The sequence below is a fragment of the Strix uralensis genome, chromosome 26, assembly GCF_047716275.1.
Source record: "Strix uralensis isolate ZFMK-TIS-50842 chromosome 26, bStrUra1, whole genome shotgun sequence".
NCBI lineage: Eukaryota > Metazoa > Chordata > Aves > Strigiformes > Strigidae > Strix > Strix uralensis.
This window is the reverse complement of record NC_133997.1, coordinates 8,332,792-8,352,622: the sequence shown is the minus strand read 5'-3', so window position 1 is coordinate 8,352,622 and position 19,831 is coordinate 8,332,792. Positions and strand designations below refer to the sequence as shown.

Below are 19,831 nucleotides of genomic sequence, written 5' to 3'. Positions count from 1 at the left end.
AAGAGCTCTAGGTGTTGGTTTCCGGATGTGACTTCTGTAAAAGCTTCTGTTTTCATCATTAGTAGTCTTTTTTCCTGGCATTTGAAACTGGTCTGAAGTCTGGAGGAAGCTTGCTGTTCAGTTCCCTGAGGGGGAAGGTCAGGAATTAGTTTCAGCTAAATGATTTCTCAGTTTTCTAAAGAAGCATTCTGTCACTTGGAAATAGAAGCATGATTTTAATTTAATTATTGAAACAATGTCTTCTGGTAGGTGCATTTTGGTCTAAGAGAGGTTCCTGCCTGTAGGAATAATATACTGATAAATGGAGCATAAATTGTGGAATGCTCCTATTTTGTGTGAGATCACTGAGCAAAGCCACCCTGACAGAGCTTGACTAGATACACAGCATCTTTCATTTTCAGACCATCGTTCTGATGCGGTCTGCAAAGGTAAGGGCTTTTAATGTTTAAAACTGTGGCACATTACAGGGAATGGCTGCTGATAGTGCTTTAAAATACTTAGTCATATCCAGGTTGTGTAAGTACAAGATGAAAACCATTCTCATGGAGACATCTTTGCATTTTAGCTTCCTCAGTCAAAGTGTCTCAGGTAGTCGGGTTTTCTGTTTGGGCCTCACGTAAAAGGTCAGAAGGCTTTCCTCCTCTTCAGAAGGCTAACTAACATGGTGTAAGCAAAGCATAGAGAGTTTCAGGCACACACTGTTTTCGAAAGGCTCTTCAAGACTGTCTTCATGTGTAATTTTGAGTCTCCTCCTCTGCAAAAAGTGAGCTGAAAGAATTCACATCCCTTTGGTTAATTCAAACTAGATGATTAGCTTGAGAGGGGAAATACCACTTCAGTTTGAGCCAATTCTGCCCTACTTGTGAAAGCAAGCTCAAAAAACCCCCAGATTTCTGTGATCCAAAATGTAGCACTGCCAGTTTCATTTCCATTTAAGTGTACAGCACTGAGCAGCTGACAGTGTGGCTGTTGATGGATGAAGCTCCAAGAAATAGAGATGGCGGCTCTCTTCGGTCAGTCTCGAGGCTCTCAGCGTAGGTGAATTGTTTTTACTTAACAGCTCTGAAAGCAACGGCGCAGAGTTCTCATGCTTTAGCCGAGTGCCTGCTGTGTTGCAGGGCAAGCTGGTCAGACTTCAGAATCTGGGTTATGCAGGTGGGACTTTGCTGTGGTTTGTTTCTCTCCAAAGATCTCTTGGGTGTGCAGCCTAACAGGAGCAAAAGCAACTTAAGCTAGGTCAGGAAAGAACCTCAGGCATTAGCAGACTCTCCTTTAGTGACCTTTGAGACCGTTTTGCATTCAAACTATCAAAAAAAAATGCTTGTGTTTGATTCTCAAACCTGAAGATTTCTTGAAAGGTGCTGTTAGCGTGTTGAGACAATACAAGCATTAGAAGTACTAAACATATTCTCTAGTTAGTCTAATCTAACCTAAATAAAAAAAAAAAAAAAAATAAAGCAGCTCTGTAACAGGGGTTAATAAGCTGGATCCTGACTCAAAAGGATCATCTGTGGTTTTCAGATGGCTCTAGATGGTACAGGAAAGGAAAGACAAAAGTTGGAAATTGTGATAAGAAACTTAATTCTGATGAAAAGACAATGAGATTTGCAACAGTCTAGCAGAAACTTCAGTCTCTTGTTATTGTTGAGTTGTTCAGGAAGGCTCCAGAAGAGAAAGAATATGTTGATGGAAACTTTCCATTGAAACCCAGGATGGGTTTTTTTAGTGCTCTCTGGTTGTGCCTCGTAAATCAGCGAATACTCTTAAGAACTCCAAATGGGCACAGTGGTAGGAAGAGGCAGCAGCTTAGGGGGAAACATTGCTCCACGACATAAGATAACCTGGTATGTACATTTTGGAAAGGGAAGCTTCTGAACTGCTAAAAGAGCTCTTTCTATGAAGTCCTTAAAAACATTATTTTTGCAGTTCCTTCTGGAATACTTCTAATGAACATGAGAATCATTTCTCATGCATAGTTTTAAAAAATGAGAAGACGTTTTTAAACTGGATTGCATGGCCTGGAGATGATCATTTTCCTTGGGCTAGGAGGCTGCAAGGAAATAAATCTCAGCTAGATGATAAAGAAAAGCATCTTCTTCCAGTAGTGGATTTTATTGTATGTTATGCGGAACACTGTCTTTCTGTGAAAAATAGAAAAGACAATCTGACTGCTTAATTAAGATTTCACAGAAAGATCTGTTATGTGCTAAGGGAACAGTCACTGATGTGGATATTGCAAATGAATCCCCTTGAGTAAAAAAAATCTAAACAGGTTTGCTGATTCCATTAATAATAGTCACACTGGTTTGTTTTGAAAAGATTGTGCTATCTGCCATTTTTGAAGAATATTATACCCTTTTTTCCTGGAGAGGAATCAATGAAGAGCCTCCCTCCTTCCCCCCAGTCTTAAACTGGATCTTGCTGTCATGCAGGCAGGAAGATCAGGTATTTCAGTCTGTTAACCTGGAGTCTGTACGGGACCAGGAATTCACTGCCTTGGAAAAAAAAAAACAGATGAAAGGGAATTAAATTTAAAGATAAAAGCCCAGAGGACAATGTAATATTTTCCTGAATTCTTCATTAATGTCCTAGTTCTTTGCTACCTTTACCTGGTTAAATGTTCTTTTGCTGTCAACAAACACAATAATCTTTTTCTTCTCTGCACACAAGCTTCTCCTTGTGTCTTACTGATAACGGCTGCTCTCTTCTGCTCATTAGCCTCTATATCTGTCCTTTTAGCAGAGTATTGTATTATTTCCTTATTACCTAGAAGGAAGTTTTCTATACTGCAGTGTCCTTTGGCGCTCGCAAATGCTCTGGCTGAACCCAACTGTTTGACAGCATTGCAAAGGATGTGTCATTTTGGAGCACTTTTCCCTGTTCAGACAGTGATGTTCTTACCGTGGGTCTTCACGAAGGTAAGGAGGGCTCAGAAGTCAGTGTTAGTCTTCTGTAGAGTGATATACATTGAATAAAGGGAAAACTAGTCAGGAGCTCTGGCTATGCTGCACAAAGTGTTTTTCTAAGAGCAAAGAAAGTAGAAGCTAAAGGAAGGAGAATTTGGAGGAAAATCCTGGGAACAGCCAAGAATATTAGGGGAGGCTGTGACATCTGCTGGCATATCAGTTGAGAGCTGCTGTGGCACACGACTCCACTCATACACTTGTGCTGTCCTTCACCTCATTACTCTGTGCGCTGCGTGTTGGCCCACACAGGAAAGCCGAATCAGCCGTAGGTGGCTGAGGTGAGGCAAGTGCCACGTGTGGGAGACGCGGCAGCAGCGAGCGTGGGTCAGAGGGCAGTGCGTGGGGAGGAAGGGAGCAGAGGCACAGGCTGTTCTGGGAAATCTGTTATCCAAACGTTCCTGGCCCGGCTGGCATGCCGTTAGCTCACAACACCGGGACTGTGTCTCTGCTGGGTGTTTCTGTGCAGGGAGAAAAATGGTTATCAAGAATGTTCCATCACACCCCTCGAAGAGTCACCTGAAGCCAGCAGCCAGGCAGACACAGCTCCCAGCCGCCCGGCTGAAAACAGCCCCCATCGCCCCACGGCTTCCCCTCCATCCTCTCCACACGGGACACTTCCCCAGATGAGCAGGGGGCTGCAGAGCCAGAGGCCGTGGGTGGCCGTTGTTCCCCCCCCACCATCAAGCTCTCCAGAGCATCACCACTGACCCCTGCTCTCTACCAGATGCTTCCACGTTTCAGCACCTTCATCTGGGAGGGGGTGAGCCCCAGGGGTGTCCCCAACACATAGGGTGACACAGGTGTGTCCCCAAAGGTTGGGTGGCCCTTGCAAACACCCCCCCACAATTTTTGGGGTCCTCCTTTCCCCCAGGTCCATGTTAAGGTGGTGCAGAACAACCTGGTGCTGCTCATCTACCTCATGGGGATGGTGAAGGCTCTGATGGACAACCTCACCCTCTCCCTGGAGAAATACGTGAGTCTGGGGGACACCACCCCACAGACTGTCCCCTCTCCTGGGACCCCCTGGGGGAGGTCGCCAGCCTGTCCTGGTCATCCAGGGCTGCTGTAAACCCCTCTATGTCCCGCTCCGCGTCCCACTGTGTCCCCAGTCTCCACCAGCTCATCCCCATCATCACGACACACATTGGGAGCCACCAGCTCTCCCAGTGTCCCGATGTGGGGCCGTCCCCATGTCCCCCCCGTGTCCCATGGTGTGCCCATGTGTCGTGACAGCATCATGTTTGTCTTTGGGATTCCTGGGGAGGGACTGCAGCCAGGCAAGACCTGTTGGGGAGCTCAGTCTTCTTCTGGGATGCTCTGTGGGACAGGAGGACAATTGCTTTGAGCTGCCAATATTTCTGGAAGGATTACGCACATTTGCCTTCCATCTGGAATACTGTCCAGTGGCACTTGTTTTAAAAATAAAAATAGAGTGTGTATGAATAGCTGTGTGCTAGTATACAGTGAATATTCTCCTCCTTTTTGGAGTGAATGGCTTTATAATTAAAAATCTCCATTCAATGTTACAAAAAGGGGTTCCCTTAAAGATCCAGGTGCTTGCTGATGGATTCCTGGCTGACAAAATCCCCTCCCAGCTTGCTTAAACATTAAACCCTCTTTCAAGTGCCATTCAGATTATGTAGTGTGATTTCTTCCACTTAATCATAGTAGTCTAAAGTGTGTATTGTTCTTAAAACCTAGGGTCAGAAGTTCATAGAAACATCTTCTGTGTCTGGTTTAAATGAGTTAAAGCTGTTGTTGTGTCAGGTGGAGGGTTTCTAATGCCATTTTTTCCTCTCTCAGCGGGAGATGACCATGCACATCTCACCTCCAGAAGCCAGGATGCCGTGTCCAGGTTCCAGCCCGTGCTGTCCCCAGAGCTCGTGTCCTCAAGGTGAGCAGGGGGGGGTGTCACCCAACGAGGGGTTTGTGTGTTGCAGCAGTCGGAGCTGTGAGGGCTGGCAGGCGACCAGCGCTGTGAGGGCTGGGGGATGGCAGCGGGGTCCCTCATTTGCACAGCCCCACCCCCACCAGCTGGGGAATCTCTGGGTCCCTGGGGCAGTTTTTGAAGGGTCCCTCCCAGTTGGGTCAAGGGACCCAGCGCAGCCAGGAGATGCGGTGGGAGCTGCTCGGCCTGGCAGAAATCCCTCGGTACTTGCGATTCAGAAGAGGTAAAATTTGAACCCCCAGCTCTCCTTAGATGACCTTCAGGAGCTGGGGGCTGCGGGGGGATGGGCTCTCTGTCTCTGGTCCAGTGACTGCTCCCATTGCTCTCAGGAAGGGGAAGAGCTTTAACAGGTGAATCTGTCATTTCCCTTCTTCTGGGGGTTACAGGAGCTGTTCTGGGGCTGAGGGAGGTGTAAATTCACCAGTTGAGCCAGACTGCGTAGAGCAGAGATGGGTTGTCATTTCTCTGACCTCAGCGGTGTGTCTGTGCTGTAGCTGTAATCGTCTCTGCCTGCATGAGTGGCCTGGGGGCCTATTTTGTTTTAAAGGAGTTATAATGAATAAACTCAGTGAATCTAGTGCATGGTCTCTCTGACCAAACGCATAAGCATTTACTTGAGGGTAAGATAAACAGTTCCTTGAACTCACTGGTTATACTGACTAACCCTCTGTTGCCTAAAATGGGACCAGGGTTGTCTGGGACGTGGGCGCCTCCATTAGAGACATCCACGTTGAGTCAGATGAATCCCACCGCAGGCTCCTGTGTTCCTCACCAGGTCTCTGACCACTCTGCTGTTGGCCCTCACTGAAGCTGGGTAACGTCTCTGTCTCATTTATTTGTATTTTTTTTCTCTGTATTTTTTTTTTTAACAGAAAGGCGATTCTTAGACATTCAGTTGCAGAAGCTTCTGTTTGAAGATCACACTTAGATCTCCAGGTAGGTCTAATTAGATGCCTTTTCCTCTTCTGTTCATCCCTGATAAGCCCAAGCCCTCTCTGTCCTGTTTCTGAGGACCGCTGCCCGAGGCATCTGGCATTGCCCAGGGAGATTCTGCATCTCATAACTTCTCTATAACTTCTGAGAGATAACAGTGGGATATAAATATTTTGAGCAAAAGATGTTTTAAAAGTTAGGTAAAAATTATAAGCACAGCAGTATTTTTTTTAGTTTGTATTTTTATCTATTATAGATTTAAAGTTTGAATTTAAACAAAGTTAGTTGAATTGATGTGAAAAACATGTTCAAATCACCAAGTATTTCTTTCAAACGAGAATCAGCAAAGTAGTAGCTACAAAGAGTATTTTGGCTTTAAAGTGTTTCGTATTTTTGAACCCAGATCTAAAAGTGGCCTAGGAAAATGATCTTTTAATTCTGTGTCACAAATGTTATGATCCACACCTTTCTAAAACATTATTGTCGAAGTTGTGTGGTAGAGACGCAGGCGATCAGTGGCTGGGCTGTGGCCTCTCAGGACATGGATGTCCTTTTGTTCAGAAGCCTCTCAGGCTGCAGCAAGCGCCCAGACGTCACAGCGAACATGGGGGATCCAAAATGGAAATCAGCAAGATACAAAGGAGGAAAGGGCAAGAAGAAGGCGAAAGCCTGAATCCAGTCTGTCCTAAATAATGAACTGCTCAGCTCCGGGCTGGCCGCACAAATCTTCTGCAGGTCGGTACTTACCTCCTTCCTCACAAACTAAAAGTAAACCAATAAAAGGAGACGCCTGTTCCTTAGTTCAGTGAAGGGAAAAGCAACTTCTCTTGAGGTCTGTTTGCCTCTTTTGGAGGATGGGCCCAAGCCTGAAGGAGAAGAGTGCCCCGACAGCAGCTGCTGGGCAGGCTGAGGGGATGTGGGGAGTCTGCTCCCGGGGGAGCTGCGCCACTGTGTGTAGCTCAGTTGCTGTTATTGGGGGTCTGAAGCCAGTTCCCAGCAGGCACACTGTAACTCCTTGCTCTCTCTCTGCCCACTGATTGTCCCGGTACTGCTCCAGATGTGCAGCCAGTGGGACGCCCACCAATAACGGGAGAGTCTCGCCTCAGGAAGCCGCAGCCCCGAGCTTCGCCCTGCGCTTGGCCTGTGAGGAGCCGCAGCTCCGGCTGCGAACCCCAGTGAGGGGGGGATGCGGGTGTGGGGCTTGTGCAGGGAGCGCCTGAGCCGCTGGGTGCTGAGCGGGGGCAGACCCGTGCCAGCCAATTTGCCTTTTAGCCCCAAACGCCTGTTGGCGGAGATGCCGGTCTCCTGGGGGTGGTGGGGACGTGCTCCTGCCTCTGGAAAAGGTGCCTGAGTTTCAGGTGTGAAAAGGGCGCTGGGGTTTAGAGGTCAGGGTTGAAGCAGGTGTGGAAGATGGCAATAGCTGTGATCTTCAGTCAAAAAAAAAAAGTTTGTATATTCAAGGAGTTTGTTTCCTCTCCTCTGCTAATCCATATGGAATATGAGCCAAAACAAGAAGCCGGCGCTGTACACACTGCACACTCTTAAGTCTTTGTTTTAAAATAAGTGTGAGGTCAAGCTAGAACATGCTTTGCAATTTGTGTATTTACTGCAGCAAATTTTCTGCTCTTCCTGGCTGTTTCCTGTGGTTTTCAGCTTGATTTACCTCCACAGAAATAAATACAATCTGTATTACTGATGCCACTGTTTTCAATATTCTTCCGATTCCCCAGTTAAAGTATTCTGAGCCTAATCCAGCTACATGCATCGGTGGCTGTGAGAAAGCAAACAGGTCGTCACAGCAAATGTTCCCAGCTGAGTCCTAACGTGGCTTCTCTAGTGTGAGGGGTTTGTGCCCAAATGTTTTTTCTTTTCTTGTTGAAGTGTCAGTTCTGAAGAGATGTTGAAAATCTGGAACAAATTCAGCACTTCTCCTCAGGGATGCTTGAAAATTCATGCAACTTCTAAAGTTAACACAGGATGGACAAAGGAAGGATGCTTACGCTTCATTGCTATTTTGAAAACAGTCTTTGAGTTCTAATTTCCATCATGTTTTCACTCTTCCCTTCTTCTTTGCAGGGAGGGAAGCCAATTTTAGCTCTTCAGGCAGCATGGGCAGTATTTTAGCCCCTGAAATCCACGTGTCTGCTGCTGGAAGCAAAAGATCTTCTTTTTCTCACAAGTAAGCAAAGCAATTTTTCCTGGGTAGCGCAAGTGTTGCTAGTGCAGAGATAGACTGCTGTGTAAGGTCTTGCAGCTAAGACACACAATATCAGTATTGTGAGTTTTAAAACTGTTTGGGTAACACTATGCTCTCGGTCAGCACTTACACTGATAGAACCATGATAGGAGAAAGGGAAAAAAGATGCTGTATTTCAAGAACAAAAACTGTGAATATGCCAGATCAGCTGACTGGTATATTTGTGTTGTTTATTCATCACAAGTATGGGAGGTACAGTCAGGTAAGACAGAAAAGTCATTGGCTGGAGTGTGGGAGAAGACAGCTGGGTGTATGTTAGTTAACAGCAGTGCTTCTAACCAGTTACCCTTATCCTTTTGCTCTTATCACTGTTTTCTCTTTGTAATAAACTGTCAGCTCAGCGGGTGCCTTTCCAGATCATGACCTTATTTTCTGTAGGAAGAAGGAGACAATATCGCCTGTGAGGCTTTTTTCTTAAACACCCTTGCCCAACCTTAATATAACTAAAACTATATGCAAGTAAAAACCTTTATCATAGTCATCTATTTAAAGGAACCTTTCATGAAGGTTTTCTGTAAGATTTCTCCCCATCACGTGTGAAGTGCGAATCCAGACAGCTTGCGAACATGGGGGTGTTGGGATGGAGCAGCGCCTGTTGTGCTCTGCCCAGGCAATCCCTGCTGGTTCCATTTTTTGGGGTGGGTGGAAAGAGTTCAAATGGACAGGACTGTTTGCTGCCCTGTGTGGAGGAGCTGGCAGGCGGGCTGGGACCAGCATCGGGACACCCCTGTGCTTAAGTCAGAGACGTCTCCAAGGTCGCGGGGTGCCCCAGTGTGCAGAGATCGGCAGAATGATGCTGAATGAGCAGTTTCCTCTCTGTGTGGTGAGACCGTTAGAGAAACAAACGTTACTTAAGTACTCTCTAGATTAAATCGAACAAGCAAAGTTACTGGCTGGGAGAAAAAGCAATACTAAGTATCATATGAAGCCCTAAAATCATCTTACTTGCAGTAAGATTCTGTATCATTTCATATATTATTGTGCATTTAAATGTAAGTTTAAATTAGAGCCTGCTGAGCTACTGAATTGGACAGAAGTGCTCTGTAGCAGTGCTCCTTGCAGTGCACGGCACAGTCTGCGCCAGTTCTGCCTCACGCAGGAGCCGATGCTGTACTGTGCAAAGTGGACAGAGATGTCTCCTTTGCAATATGTTCTCTTTTAACTGTTTGATGTGACTCGCTATGAAACATTCCAGCATTGTCACAAGCCACAGTCCTGCACTTCATTGTCAAATAATTATAAAATCTCCCAGGGATCAGCAGTGGCTGATGACTTCAGAACTTTCTTTCTTCCCGGCCACTCACAGTTATCTGTCTGTTTTACTCTTAGACAGCTTTATTGTTTCAGCACCGTAAAATTCAAGGTTACTTGTAGTCAAAGCCCTTTGTGGTTGGATTTCACTCCAAGGCAGGGTTCTTCATGTGGTTTCACACCATCAATTCTCATGTGGATTTACTGGTTTTTTCGTATAAGGGTCCTTTTGATTTGGAGAGAGTTTGGTGGGGTAGTATAGAAAATATTATACACTCAGGTGAAAAGTCACCCTGCCCAGGCTTTGGCACCTCCCTGTGCAGTTTCCTGTACAGGAAAGAAAGCAGATCCCTGCCAGAGCCTGCGACACAGAGAAGAAATTGCTCCCACACGGCTGCTGTTTCCCTGTTTCTCTCTGTCTCAGGCACTCAACAGCCGAGCATGTCAGGCTCACACCTAAAGCTGGAGAGGACGAACCTGGGTTTTGAGGTGCTCGGCTCCATAACCCACGTGTGGAGCTGAACTCGGCCCATTCACTGCCTCCCCTGGCCGGGCCTGGGGCTGGTGCCCTTGGCAGCACCCACTGCCTGCTCTGGGGCACACCCCCCATGTCGGGTGAGAGGAGGGCTGGGTGTTTTACAGTGAAATGTCTCATGGGATGTCATGGCCCTGAAACCACGTACAATAAATAGTGGGCTTTGCACTGGAGCCGTCCTGCTGCCCAAGGCCTGTGTTGGCTCTGGCTGCACGTGCCGAGGCGCGAGCAGGCACAGGGGATGCATCCCAGCAGCTGTTCCCCATTGCCTCCAGGACGAGGCAGTAGGCGAGTCGTTAAGTGCTGTCCTGGTTGGATCTGACCTAGAGGCCACCGCTTGCGCCTCAAAATGTCCGGGATCACGGCACAGCCCACAAGGCTGCTGGCTGTGTGGCAAGGTCAGGGACTCCAGTTAGTGATCAGCCGGCGTGTCCTGGCAGCCGGTTACATCTCTGCCAGCTCTCTCAGAGGTGGCAGCAAATGGTGTGTGGAGGAATTGGCTTCCTCCCTGGAGCATCTCTGCAGCATGGCCATCCCAGTGCAGTGGAGCCTTGCGTTGACTCTTTAACTGACCGGTCAGCAGCAGTGTTACAGCATTTTTATTTTGCTGCAGGGACACAGAAATAGAAGAGCTCAAAGCTCAGCTGGGACGGATGAAGGAAGACTGGATTGAAGAAGGGTGTAACCGTGTGGAGGCAGAGCTGGCCTTCTTGGAAGCCAGAAGGGAAACTGAAGAACTCCAGCAGGTTATTGGAAGCATGAAAAACAGCTTGGCCGAGAAAGACAAAAAAATACATACAGTAAGTGTACAAAAATGGAATTTGAGAAGTGTTGTTAACTGAACTGAGAATTTTCTCTCTAGCTTTATGAACAGAAGGACAGAAATTTTTTTTCAATGATACTACCTATGCAATGAGTACAGGTGGAGATGATGTTTTTTTCCTTAACTGTAGGCAGTAGAAGAGTATCTGCTAGAAATACAAATTTGCCAGTACAAGTAAGTGATTAAATCTCTCCCCTACATTCCCAGGAAAGGAGCAGCGTGCACAGCTGTTGTGCAGTGCTGTCCTGCTGGTACCCACCGCAGGGCTGTGAGTGGGCACGGCAGCAAAGGTCGCTGCAAGGGACAAAGTGACAAGAAATCCACGACAGTGTTCAGCTGTGATTTGTTCTCTACCATAGCACAGGAACACACTGAGAGTTGCAAGTAATTCTCTTCTGCACAGGTCAATATGATCTCCCATGGACAACAATTAAGTTTTTATAAATACTTTTCTAAAACAGCAACAGCAGATACTCCTTATCAGGCAGGAAGCAAAGAGGTCTTTAAAACTATTTAATGACATGTTTCAGGTAAGCACAGATAATACAGTAGATTTCCCACCACTGAATATTTACCTTCTTTTCTCTAGGCTTGAGCTGTTTGTTAAGAGTGTTTTTCAAGGAACATCCTTGCTCAAACACTTCTGCTGCAAAGAAGGCTGCTGCAATAGAACTGGTGCAGGGAACATCATTCCATCAAGGCATGATTTTCTGTGGGTTTTCTGTCTCCTTTAAGAACTACCTACTAATAGTAGTTCAAGATATTTTGGGAGAATCCTGGCTTCCAAGAGGACCTGAGGAATGCCTTGAAACCAAGCAGAGTGTTGAAGTCCGAGAAATACTCAAATCAATACCAGTATGCATGTTGTAGAGCTGACACTCTCTTTTTCACTGGCACTGCAACTGATGCCTGGTTTTGTTAGGACAGTTCTACACCAGTTTTGTGTTGTTCTTTTCTCACTAGCCTTTGGGCCTCTTTCTCTGTTTTCTTTCAAGGCTGTGCTGCTGCTCTTTTTCCCCTTTCTGCTATCTTCTGTTGTCTGTGAGTAAAGAAAATGTGAATTGCCAAAAAAACAGGAGTCCAATTTTCAGTATAGTCATACTTTAAGTTCCTGTCAATAAATAGTTTATTCCAACTAATAAAAACAGAACCTCAGCCTACTGTAGTCAGGCTCAGAAGAATTCTTTTTTTATTGTGCTGAAATTATTTTCTCAGATTGCTCTAGTCTTAGGCAGTAATATTTGTCCAAATATTTTACAATCTAAAAGCCACTAAATTTTCAGAGATTCAAAGTGAATCAGTGAGAGTGTAGGACAGGTATAATAAAAAATATATAATAAAGTTCCTAATCTCCTGGACCCTTTGCAGATTGGGTCACATCTTGGCTTGCTGTAGCTCTACCAGGTGGGCATGGAGACCCCTGGGAACCTGGATTCGGTGGGGAGGAACAGCGGGGGACAGGCTGGGGGCAGCAGGAGAGGGGAAGAGTTTTCCTGGGTGAATCTGTTCAGCATCTGCTGTCCTGATCCCATCGCTGGGCAGGGCGAGGCATGACTGTTGTCTTTCCACTGTGCACCTTGCCAGCAGCCCTGCTGCAGCCAGCAGACAGGGTCATCGAAGAGGGAGAAGACATAACACAATCAGGCATCCCGGAGGATCCTACACATCTTCAGGCACTGATGATCCCACCTCCTGTGAGATCAAGAGGGGCAGCCGAAAACCAGGCCAAAGAGGCAGAGAAGGGGTTTGTTGAAAGAGGGCTGAAGAGCAGCCCCCTCCTGCTGCCCTGCTGTGGATCACTCCTCTGGGCTCGGTCCCCACGGCATCGGAGGCAGTACCGAGGGGCTGGAGGGAAACGTTGGGATGCTGCAAAGGAGCAGCCAGTGACAGCCAGGAAGGCAGATCCTCTCCCTGACTGCATGGTCTCTACTCCTGTGTTTAGCAAACTCGTGAGGTTCCAGCGGTGCCAGTGAACAGTTTATGGTGCCTGGCAGGAGCATCACAGACTAGGTGGGTCTCCTTCTGTGCTCTGAACTTGCAGAGAACTACAGAGGTGACAAAACTTCTTGGCCAAGAAGATCCTTCTCAGGTGACACAACGTGTGTTTGAAATCCACGCAGAGACTCTTTCTTCTTCCTGAAGAAAGACAATCCCAAAGCATCAAGATTTGGATCACTGCAGCGGCTTTTGGAGTAAGACAGCAAAGTTAGAGCATTTCTTTTTTTTTGTTATCTCAGTTAATGCATTGTTAGATACCACAGGGATGAGCAATGGATCAGGTCTGAAGATACCTTCACCAGTTGGCGTTTCCACTGTCAATAATGTCTAATGAGGGCAGACATAGTCTGCACTGGTCTGCCAGAGCTTCCTAGAGCCTGGAAGCCCGGGTGGCTGGTTCTGGTCAGGCTCCTTGTTGCCTTTACTAATCACAGCAGTGAAATATATGAATATATTATTTTAATCTTTCTTTTTTTTTTTCCCCAGGCGTCTTCAGAGGACTAATACTAAAAAGTCAAATAAGAAATAACTCTGTCCAGGGGATCTTATGGATGAGATGCCTTCCGTATCTTGGGGCACAGGGATTCTTCAGCCATGTACACCCAACCAAGCCCACCTACCATGGTGTTTTGTGGATGGTAACAAAGGCCACGTTGCCCAAGCACAAGAGCTGTAGCTAAAGTGTGAGCGTGAGGAGTGGGCAGCCACGGCACACCCTGCTTGACATCCAGCTGCCAGGATCCTCTGCTACCCTGGGTGGCATCGGGCACTGCCAGCTCCTGGGCCCTGACCCTGTACTGAGCTCAGCAGGGAGGGTACTTTGCACCTAAGAATGTCAGATGGCAGCTGGAGGAGCGGTGCTAGAGGAGGCGTGGAAGCAAAGGTGACTTTGTCCTGAAAGGCGAGTTTCTGGTGTGACAGTTAAATACAGCACTCATCCGATGTCTGGTCCCGGGGAAATGGCACTGGAGCCCCACTGGTCCTGGTGGGGCAGGGGCAAACATGGCCACTCTGAGCAGGGCAGAGTCAGGGGCAAAACCAGATGCACTGTCAGGACAGGGACAAAACTAAATGCTCCAGTCGGGGCAGGAGAAAAGCTAGACACCCCAATTTGGGCAGGGTCATAAAGAGCCACCTGAGCAGGGCAGGAGTAAACCCAGGTACGCTCTGTGGAGAAGGGGCAAAATGAGATTTCCCAAACAGGAGAGAGAAAATTCAGCCATCACAAGAGGGACATGATGAGAAAAAGCCACCTAAGGAAGGCGATGGCCAAACTGAATGATCCAAGCACAGAATAGAAAAAGAAAGCCCCCCGCCCAGAGTGGAGAAGGGGCAAAACTAACTGCCCTGACCTGATCAGGACTACAAGTAACTGCCCTGAGCAAGACTGGGGTGAAGTATATGACCCAGGGCGGGCAGGGGCCAAACAAGCCAGCTCAAGTGGGGCAGGAATAACAATCATCTCCCTCGTTAGGGCAGGAGAAGTGCTAACTGCTCGCTGAGCCAGAAACAGGGGGAGATAGCAGATGTCCCGCATGGGGACAGCCCAAAGCTACCTAAGCCAAGCGGGGCAGGAACAAAAGTGCCTCCAGCCACCCTGAGTGGGTATCTGGCAAAGCTGTGGCTGATAGAAAGCTAACAAACCCTGGAGGCAGGACAAAATGTGACGATGCTAAAAAGCCGCCCGCAAACGTTTTTCGGAGCTGCCCTCTCACGGGCAGCTGGGTGGGGGCCGGGCAGCCAGCCAAGGTCGACCCAGCGCAGGCGCTGGAGGTGTTTCTTTGGTAGCGCTCGTTCAGAGTCAGCCTGTGGCTGTATCTTGGGGGCAGATGAAAGTCGTTGGAGGTGAACCGGTAACGGACCAGGTGCTTTGCTGCACGAGTCTCACGGGCACAGTCCTGTACCTCAAAGAGTGGTAAAAAACCCCTCAGCAACCCGAATGTGGCAGGCAAAGCTGTGAAGAGGCACTTCCCCGGTGCGTGGGGAAGCCCAGGGGCTGCCAGCTGCTGGCTACGGGAGGTGCCAGGGCTGTGGCAGCTGCGTGGCTGCAGTGCGTCCCGTGTCACAAAGGGGCAGTGATGCAGCACCCACCCAGCAACTGTGATGTCACCTGGCCAGGGGCTTTTTACCCAAAAAGCGGGCCAGGGAAGGCCAGTTGGGCTGAGCTGGCCTTCGGGAGAACTCGGCTCCTTCCTTTGGTACTTGCGTGCCTCCTTTCTTCCAGCCATTTCTCGTTGACTTCCCATTTCTCTCGGCTTCCACCCTCTCTCAAAGGTAATTGTGATTTGACTTTCAGGACAGATCGTGAGCGTAGGTAGCTAGGGGGTAAAAGGGCCTTTGTAATTGCTGTCAGCCGGAGTCCTGTGACAGGGACAGCAGGGCCATCAGCCTGCAGCTCTGCAGCAGTTACAAGCACCACTGAAACACTTTGGACGGCGGATGCTGTTGCGTGCGTTGCATTTGGGGGTTTTTAACCATTTGGATGACCTGCCATCATTTCTGGGGGATCGGGGATTTGCACTGATCTTCTCTTTCTGGAGAGCACCCTGACATCCTTTGCCATCCAAAGCTTCCGCTCTGTTCCTGAGAGGAGCGGTGGCCGCAATGGGGCACGACTCCTGGGAGTAACGGCTTCCCCAGCAGGTTTGGCCACGGACGTGGCTGGTGCTCCACCCCTGAGTGCTCATCGCAGCCAGACTGACCCAGGCGTTTTCAATGAAACACAGGAAAATGTGTCTCATCACTCCTGTGCCGCTAGTACGAGCCTTTGAAAGGCGTCATTGCTCGTAGAAAGATCTGACATCAGTGGGGTCACCTTCTGGGCTAGAGACTTGCTTGTTTTCGCCATGTTACAATCAGGAAGAGGGAACACTTGAGCTGGGACTCCAATTCCAGACTCCGGAGGGAAAGGAAGGTAGCCCAAGGCACAGAAATCGGGGCGTGGGCTTGTTGGACTTCTGGCAAAGTCAGTAGGGGAACAGGCGATGTTCCAAAACTGTTTCTTGACCCGTATATTTCCATGGCAGCTTCTGGCGGTGCTTCTGGGTTGGATGTAGAGCTGGTTGTACTGGGTGCTCCTGTAAAGAACTCGACTTTATCAATAGGCTTTCATGTAACCATATCGTGTCATCTCTTTTCAAATGTCCTTTCCCTGCAGTCATTGCCGAGGAGATGGCTCTGCCACAAAGACGTCCCTTTGTCCCAGAGACGATTTGCATGGAATGGCAGCAGCGGCAGAGAGCTGGAGCGGGACTCTACAACCTGGGCAATACGTGCTTCATCAACTCCGTCCTGCAGTGCCTGACGTACACGCCCCCTCTGGCCAACTACCTGCTCTCTCGGGAGCACAGCCAGTCGTGTGAGTGCTTTTAGGAACATCTCCCTGTAAATCTGTGGGGCACTTCCCAGGGATTCCCAGAATCTGGAATCGGATTTAGGAGAAAAGCAGCCCTTCTTTCTCAACCCCCGCACTGGGTGTTCTTTGAACACTCGAGCCTCGAAGCTGCTTGTTCGTGCCTTCAGAAAGGCACCTCTTCCTGGCCCTGGGTCTTAGTCCCCGCTCCTGCAAGTTAAACGCTCTTTGCTTGTGGCACAGAAAAGTTTTGACAGTTCAGCATGCCTCTGAAGAACGTTTTCTACGCACTAAAGTCTCCCGGGTTTGTTGGGACATTGGTACCTTGGGAGAAGAGGGTGGAGGCTGTTCTTACAACGTCAAGATCTCCCATTAGGTTTCCCATCGCTCGCTATGGGTGTTTTGCTAACCTGAGAACCTTCCTCCCTCCTGCCTTCCCTCCCTCCCTCTTCAGGTCGTCGGCAAGGCTTCTGCGTCATGTGCAGTATGGAAGAGCATGTTCACACGGTCCTGCATTCCTCAGGCACTGCCATCGAGCCTTGGGCTATCATCAGGGTTCTCAGACGTAAGCCATTTCAGGTGCTTTTACAGGTTTTTCTTCCATTCTTGTAGGAGAGAACTACTAACTTCTTCTTTCGTAGGAATAGGAGAACATTTCGAGGCTGACATGCAGGAAGATGCCCATGAATTCTTACGCTGCACTGTCGATGCCATGCAGAGAGATTGTCTGAGCAAGTAAGTACAAACAAATCACCTTTTCAATGAGCCCTTTGGACACCTTGATGCACTCCCATCAAGGAAGCCCTATGCCCCGAGCTTACAGACAGAGCAAAACTCTTGGGAAGAGCTAACTCTCTGCCTTACCATTGATTTCCAGCTTGGACTTTGCTTCGCAATCAGATACCGTTGTCCATCAAATATTTGGGGGCTTTCTGAGATCCAGAGGTACTTTTCCACAACCATTGCTCTCCTTGGAATTGTCTGTGTCCTTCTGTCTGCCTGTGAGAAACAGCTGGTGGTGTGACTGGCGTAGTAGCTCTGAAGGACGTAAACGGGCACAGTCAGTTGCCTTCCCCTATCGCTGAGCATTTCCATTTGCCTTCCAGTCACGTGCTTGAGCTGCAGCGCGGTTTCCGATTCCTACGAGGCCTTCCTGGATGTTCCTTTGGATATAGAAGTAAGAGGCTTTGCAGCTGTGCTTCAAGACGTCCCAAGGCCCTTGTAGCTTTCCAGAATCAACAGAGGTGACTTAGAAGTGTATCCTGCGAACACCAGAGAGCCTGGTGGTGGGTGGGATGTGGAATGGGCGGTGTCGTCCTGGGGAGGCCGTGGCAGTGGTCTCCCTGTAGGTGCTGGCCTTAAGCTGAGCAAGCCCTCACTTCCCTCCCTGCACCCTTGATGTAGTCTCCTCCTTCTTCCCTTTGCCCTCCCTCAGCACCCGTCTGGCTCCTAGGCTGGTGGGTTGTGTTGTTTTCGTGACTGATGACCCTGCACACCATCGGTAGCTCAACGGAGCGGTGGCGCAGAGATGGAGCTCTTGGTAGCCCTGGGAATCCCTGGGAAATGAGGGGAATGTCGAGCGTAACACCCTCTTTCTGCCTCCTCCTGGACACTGCTTGAGCGTCATCTAGCTGGGGTTTTGTGTGCACTCCTAGTCAGTGTTTGGGCGAGGGTATCTCCCGCAGCTCAGCGCTCTCCTTTCTCGCTCCTCCAGGCAGCCTCATCTGTCCCCGCAGCTCTGAAGGACTTTGTGAAACCGGAGAAGCTGGGCGGCGAAAACTGCTTTAAATGCAGCAGGTAAGACAGCTACTAGCGACATATTGGCGCTAGATCGTGCGTGCAGGCGCTGCGTGTCATCTCTCATAAGTCATCTTTTCACACAGGTTTAATGCACCGTAATGAGACGCAGCTTTTTTCTGATATGGCCTTATGGCACTGAACAGCCTTAAAATAGCGTGAGGATGTGTGAGCCGTGAAAGCTTGTCTGGCCTTCTTGGGGCAAGACAGGGCGCATCTCAGCACCTGGCTCTCTGCTTGCTTTCCAGGTGTGACAAGATGGTTACCGCCTCCAAGAGGTTTACAGTCCACCGCGCGCCCAAGGTTCTCACGGTGTGTCTGAAGAGATTTGAATTTTTCACCGGCAGCAAGATCAGCAAGGTGTGTAGGCAGTTGGGATGCCACTTTATGTTCCTGGAGCAGGAGAATTGCCAAGGCAGTGCGCTCTTTCACAAGCGGTTCATGTGGAGTTTTTCATGTTTCCTTGTGGGGAGAGGAGAGTTCCCGTGGGAAGACAAGCACGTACTCTGCTCCGACAGAGCTGCTTTGGCCGAGAACAGTCTCCTGCCCCCCAGACCATGACATGTTGCTTTAGGGAACAGCAAGTGTTCATGAGCCCCAAAGATGTGTTTGCACACCTCTGGGCGCTGGTCTTGGAAGGTTATTTCCTGGAGTATTTCAGGATCATGCCTGAGCCCTCCTGGTCTCTCCGTAGGTTGTGGAGTATCCCGAGCACTTGGATCTTCACCCGTACATGTCTGAGACAGCCGGAGAACCGCTCCTCTACTCCTTATATGCTGTCCTGGTACATGGCGGTGACAGCTGCGACACAGGACACTACTACTGCTACGTAAAGGTAAAGAGCAGCTTCCTTCCAAACCAGGGAAGAATGTGTGCTGGGGAAGACAAATGTTCGTGGCAGTGTTACTGGCAGCCAAGGTTTTGGGGGAGAAGGTCTCCTTAGGGGCTGGATTGGATTTGTTCTGATGGACTCTTGGCTCTGTCGTTTTCTGCCTGTGTTTTTGTTGAGAAAAGACGCGGTTCATCTCCAGATATTGACGCCTTTTTTACAGGCCAGCGATGGGCTGTGGTATGAGATGGAAGATGATTTTGTGGGTGGTTGTGACATCGACACAGTCCTCAGTCAGCAAGCCTATTTACTGTTTTATGTCAGGTAAAAACAAGTCTTAACATGTGTTCGGAATACATCTCCTTTTCCTGGCTTTGCTGTTTTTCTTCTCCTCCTCTTTCTGTTTCTGTGTTTCTGCCATGGGAGACAACTGCTTCCTGCGTCCTTCAGCGCTGTCAAACCTGAACTACCCCCCATCAGTCCTGCTCTCTCCTTGTGGGCTTTAGGTTGCTGCCCTGGTGTAAACTGCTACTTGTCTGCTATCTGAAGCTGGCTCATGTAGAGAAGCGTGCTTAAAGGGGGCCTACAGGAAAGACGGGAGGGACTCTTTGTCAGGGGGTGTAGGGATAGGATGAGGGGTAACAATTTTAAACTGCAAGAGGGTAGATTTAGATCAGATCTAAGGAAGATATTCTTTACTGTGATGGTCGTGAGACACTGGAAGCGGTTGTCTAGAGAGCTTGAGGCTGCCCGCTCCCTGGAAGTGTTGAAGGCCCGGTTGGACGGGGCTTTGGGCAACCTGGTCTAGTGGAAGGTGTCCCTGCCCGTGGCAGGAGGGTTGGAACTAGGTGATCTTTAAGGACCCTTCCAGCCCAAGCCATTCTATGGTTCTACGAAACGGAGGCTGTAGGGGGTGTAAAGGCGGGGTCTTGTTCCACCAGAGGCAGACCTGGTGAGAAGACCACGACTGAAGCTATACAGGGTGGTCTTTTTAAAATTTTTAGTTGGCATTAGTATTTAAAAGTGACGGGAGCATAAAAGCAATTCTGTCTATGTGATCTGTACCAGTAAGTGTAAACGAAAATAGAATCAGGAACAAAGCAGAAGTTACAGAAGAGGTACGTTTACACACTGAAGTCCAG

General features: G+C 48.7%; 1 protein-coding gene across 1 annotated transcript; it reads left to right on the top strand.

The window, feature by feature from the left end:
- The first annotated feature begins 10,666 nt into the window (after window positions 1-10,666).
- On the top strand, window positions 10,667-18,898 carry LOC141935100 (ubiquitin carboxyl-terminal hydrolase 42-like). The gene is made up of 11 exons (XM_074851054.1): window positions 10,667-10,690; window positions 13,198-13,594; window positions 15,869-16,069; window positions 16,518-16,628; window positions 16,705-16,798; window positions 16,941-17,008; window positions 17,170-17,240; window positions 17,778-17,860; window positions 18,109-18,220; window positions 18,555-18,695; window positions 18,875-18,898. Exons 3-11 carry the CDS (start codon window positions 15,883-15,885, stop codon window positions 18,896-18,898), a joined length of 891 nt encoding a protein of 296 aa, XP_074707155.1. The 5' UTR covers window positions 10,667-10,690; window positions 13,198-13,594; window positions 15,869-15,882.
- The last annotated feature ends 933 nt before the right edge of the window (window positions 18,899-19,831 follow it).

Coding starts and splice junctions, on each gene's coding strand:
- LOC141935100 (XM_074851054.1), top strand. CDS start 15,883: ATGGCTCTGCCACAAAGACGTCCCTTTGTCCCAGAGACGATTTGCATG. Junction 17,861..18,108: donor AACTGCTTTAAATGCAGCAG/GTAAGACAGCTA, acceptor CTTGCTTTCCAG/GTGTGACAAGATGGTTACCG. Junction 18,696..18,874: donor ACTACTACTGCTACGTAAAG/GTAAAGAGCAGC, acceptor TGTTGAGAAAAG/ACGCGGTTCATCTCCAGATA.